Source organism: Daktulosphaira vitifoliae, unplaced genomic scaffold, assembly GCF_025091365.1.
Source record: "Daktulosphaira vitifoliae isolate Bord-2020 unplaced genomic scaffold, ASM2509136v1 Scaffold_970, whole genome shotgun sequence".
NCBI classification, from domain to species: domain Eukaryota; kingdom Metazoa; phylum Arthropoda; class Insecta; order Hemiptera; family Phylloxeridae; genus Daktulosphaira; species Daktulosphaira vitifoliae.
In genome coordinates, this window is record NW_026100530.1 from 1 (window position 1) to 3,320 (window position 3,320).

Below are 3,320 nucleotides of genomic sequence, written 5' to 3' on the forward strand. Positions count from 1 at the left end.
AAATAATTTGATTATATATATAAAAAAATTTGAGTTTCCATTTGAAAAGTGAAAGTTGATACTGATTTAAAGCAGAAAGGATGCTCATCAAAATATAATTTTACTCACTGTGCAGACTAAAATATATACTTAATATTTCATAAAGAAACAAAAGATAACTCTTATATTTTCACAAATAATTTGTGAGGCATAGTTAATCAATCTCTCTGTACATGTGTATGTCAAAATAAAAAGCAATTAAATGTTATTTTACTAGACAAATTTAATAATTGTTGGCCAATAGTAAAAAATGTTTTGTTAAATTAATTGGCTTAAATAAAAAGTTAACAAAACTTTTTTTTGCTTAAATAGGAGAAATAATGTTTAAATTGACACCGTATGGTGACCTTATGCTAAAGTTTTTGGCCGTGATCATTTAGTACGTATATATATTTAAAATTCTATACATCTTACATTTTTTTCTTAGTATAACTCAAAAATTTCAAATTTTGAGTGCATATATTTATAAAAAAAAATGGATTCGAATTTGTTTTTCATGATAACGACATTGGTCATATATTTCATAATTCCGATTCAAGTAATCAGAGATGTTATGTTTATTGCACTGGCAATTGTGTCACTGCAGACTTTTTTGGAGATGATACTTTCTAAGAAAAAGACTTTAACTGAAAAAGTAGAAACTATTATGAATACTTGCCGGATTTCGACTAAACATAGTATTAATTTGGAGATACCTATTATTTGAAATAATTCAATTTTAAAAGAACCACTTAGAGAAGATAGATTTACAACAACTTCGATTATTGAAATTGAAAAAGAGCCCTCTAAAACTTCTATAGAGAAAATCACAATAATAGATAATTCATTGAACTGGGAAAATACATTGTTAAAAAATATTCTTTCGATTACACCATCAAAAATATTGCCAGAAAATAATATTACAACACCTTATACAAACATTTCAATACTGAATAATGAAATTGAATCTGTTAAAAAATTGAACTCTGAAAATATACAAATTGAAAAACAGCCCATCAACACATCTACAGACACTTCCATATTACCTAATAATTCTTTTAACACGAACACATCACATTCTACAAACAATCATTCAACTCAACTACAGTAGACGCCGCTTATAAGAATCACGGATATAAGGTTCAGTCGCTTATTAGACTCAAAATCGTCTGGAACGGTCCGGACGTATCCAAATACATTAAAAAAAAATCGGTTATAAGACTCAACACTTCGGTTATAAGACTCAAATTTCGTAAAATAAATAGTAGAAAAAAACTTTTTTGGTTATAATTTAGAAATAAATTGGTATTGAAAAATTAAATAATATTCGTGTTGATTATTTCTAGTTTCTATTGATACCTTATAACGCATAATAATTTTTATCGCAGATAAAAGTTCACATTTATCGCAACGATTATCGTTATTATAGTGCACTGATTATCTGGCGGTTGCACAGTTATCGGAATTACGGGTACATAAATACACATACGTACACGTGCACATGTATGTATGTTATCATTGTAGTCAATAGTATAATTGTTGTGCATTGAACGATCAGTCGGTATTCGAATTTCAACGTGTGCTTTTCTTGTTGTTAACATGAGTGCTAATACGCGACGTGCTCTTAGTTTGAATGACAGACAAGACATTTTAAAAAAATATGATCAACTTCCAAAGATGGGACAACGTGATGCAGCAGTTAGGCTGAACATTTCACAATCGGTATTGAGTAGAATATTGAAGGATAGGGAAGACATTGAGTGTGAAACATTACAAAATAAGTCGCCGGGTCGAAAAAGGAAAAGGTGTGGAAAGGATGATACTGTTGAACGTGCATTGAAAGAATGGTTCGTAAAAGTTAGAAATAAAGATGCTCGCGTGTCAGGTCCTTTGCTTCGCCAAAAAGCTGAAGAATTGGCAGAAAAAATGGGGAAGGTTGACTTCAAAGCGACAGAGGGGTGGTTCCATCGGTGGAAAAAAAGAGAAAACATTTGTTTCCAAAAAATGCACGGAGAACAAGGTGACGCAGATTTTACGGGTGCACATTTTTGGTTAGAAAATGAATGGCCTTCACTCATCTCCGAATTTTCACCCTCTGATGTGTTTAATGCTGATGAGACTGGCCTGTACTTTAGAGCACTACCTGAGCATACTTATGTTCTTCAAAATGGCAAAGCAAAAGGAACAAAATCTTGTAAAGAACGAATAACGATCTTGTGTTGTGCCAGTATGACGGGAGAAAAAAAGAAACTGCTTGTTGTCGGGAAGAGTAAGCAACCTCGTTGTTTCAAAGGAGTTAAAGCTTTACCTGTTGATTATACAGCGAATAAAAATGCATGGATGACTCAAGAAATCTTTAGTCAGTGGTTGATCAAATGGGATAATGAACTAGACAGAAAAATTGTACTCTTAATAGACAACTGCACAGCTCACAATGTAAGTTTAAACTTGAAAAATATAAAACTGGTTTTTTTACCGGCTAATACCACATCACTTATTCAGCCTTGTGATCAAGGAATTATTCGTACACTTAAAGCTTACTATAGATTAAAAATGAGAAAAAGGGTAATCACTCTCATTGATGAAATGTTTGAATGTAAGTCAACTTCGACTTTAAAGGCTAATGACCTTCCAAGAAAATTAACATTCTCGAGGCCTTACACTTTGTCAACGAAGCGTGGAATAATATTAGTGATGTGACTATTCGAAATTGTTTTCGTCACGGAGGCTTCGTCAAAATTGAGGAAGAGGAAGAAGAAGAAGATGACCATGGTAAAGACCTCGCTGACAAAACATATGAGGATTGGATGGATATAGATCGTGATCTCCAAACTTCTGAAGAGTATTCTGAGGACCAAATTTGTCAGTCTATTATAAATGAGAATGACGAAAGCGATGAAGAAGTCGACGTCGTAGTTAAACCACCATCAAATAAAGAGGTTCTGGAGGCTTTAGACGTGATAAGGAGAGCTGTCCATCACCGTGGTAATAATTTTAATATTCAATACGAATACGAAAAGTATATTTTAAAAATGCTAGAAGAAAATAAAAAACAAAGTAAAATGACAAATTTTTTTCAAAAATAATTTTTTAAGATAAATAATAAATGTAAAACAAATGTACCTTTTATAATTTTATAACTTTAGTTTTAATAAATTATGTAATACGTAATATATGTAGTAAAATAAAATTTATAAATACGTAATTAATTTTTTTTTCCACTTCGCTTATAAGATTCATTCGGTTATAAGACTCACTTTGTGCTGGTCCCAAAGTGATTCTTATAAGCGGCGTCTACTGTA

At 31.4% G+C, this 3,320-nt stretch overlaps 1 protein-coding gene across 1 annotated transcript; it reads left to right on the forward strand.

The window, feature by feature from the left end:
- Positions 1-1,104: 1,104 nt before the first annotated feature.
- LOC126909709 (tigger transposable element-derived protein 6-like) lies at positions 1,105-2,744 on the forward strand. The gene has a single exon (XM_050692140.1). It carries the CDS (start codon positions 1,618-1,620, stop codon positions 2,716-2,718), a length of 1,101 nt encoding a protein of 366 aa, XP_050548097.1. The 5' UTR covers positions 1,105-1,617; the 3' UTR covers positions 2,719-2,744.
- The last annotated feature ends 576 nt before the right edge of the window (positions 2,745-3,320 follow it).

Bases quoted from the DNA above. Each gene is read 5' to 3' on its own strand.
- LOC126909709 (XM_050692140.1), top strand. From the start codon at position 1,618: ATGAGTGCTAATACGCGACGTGCTCTTAGTTTGAATGACAGACAAGAC.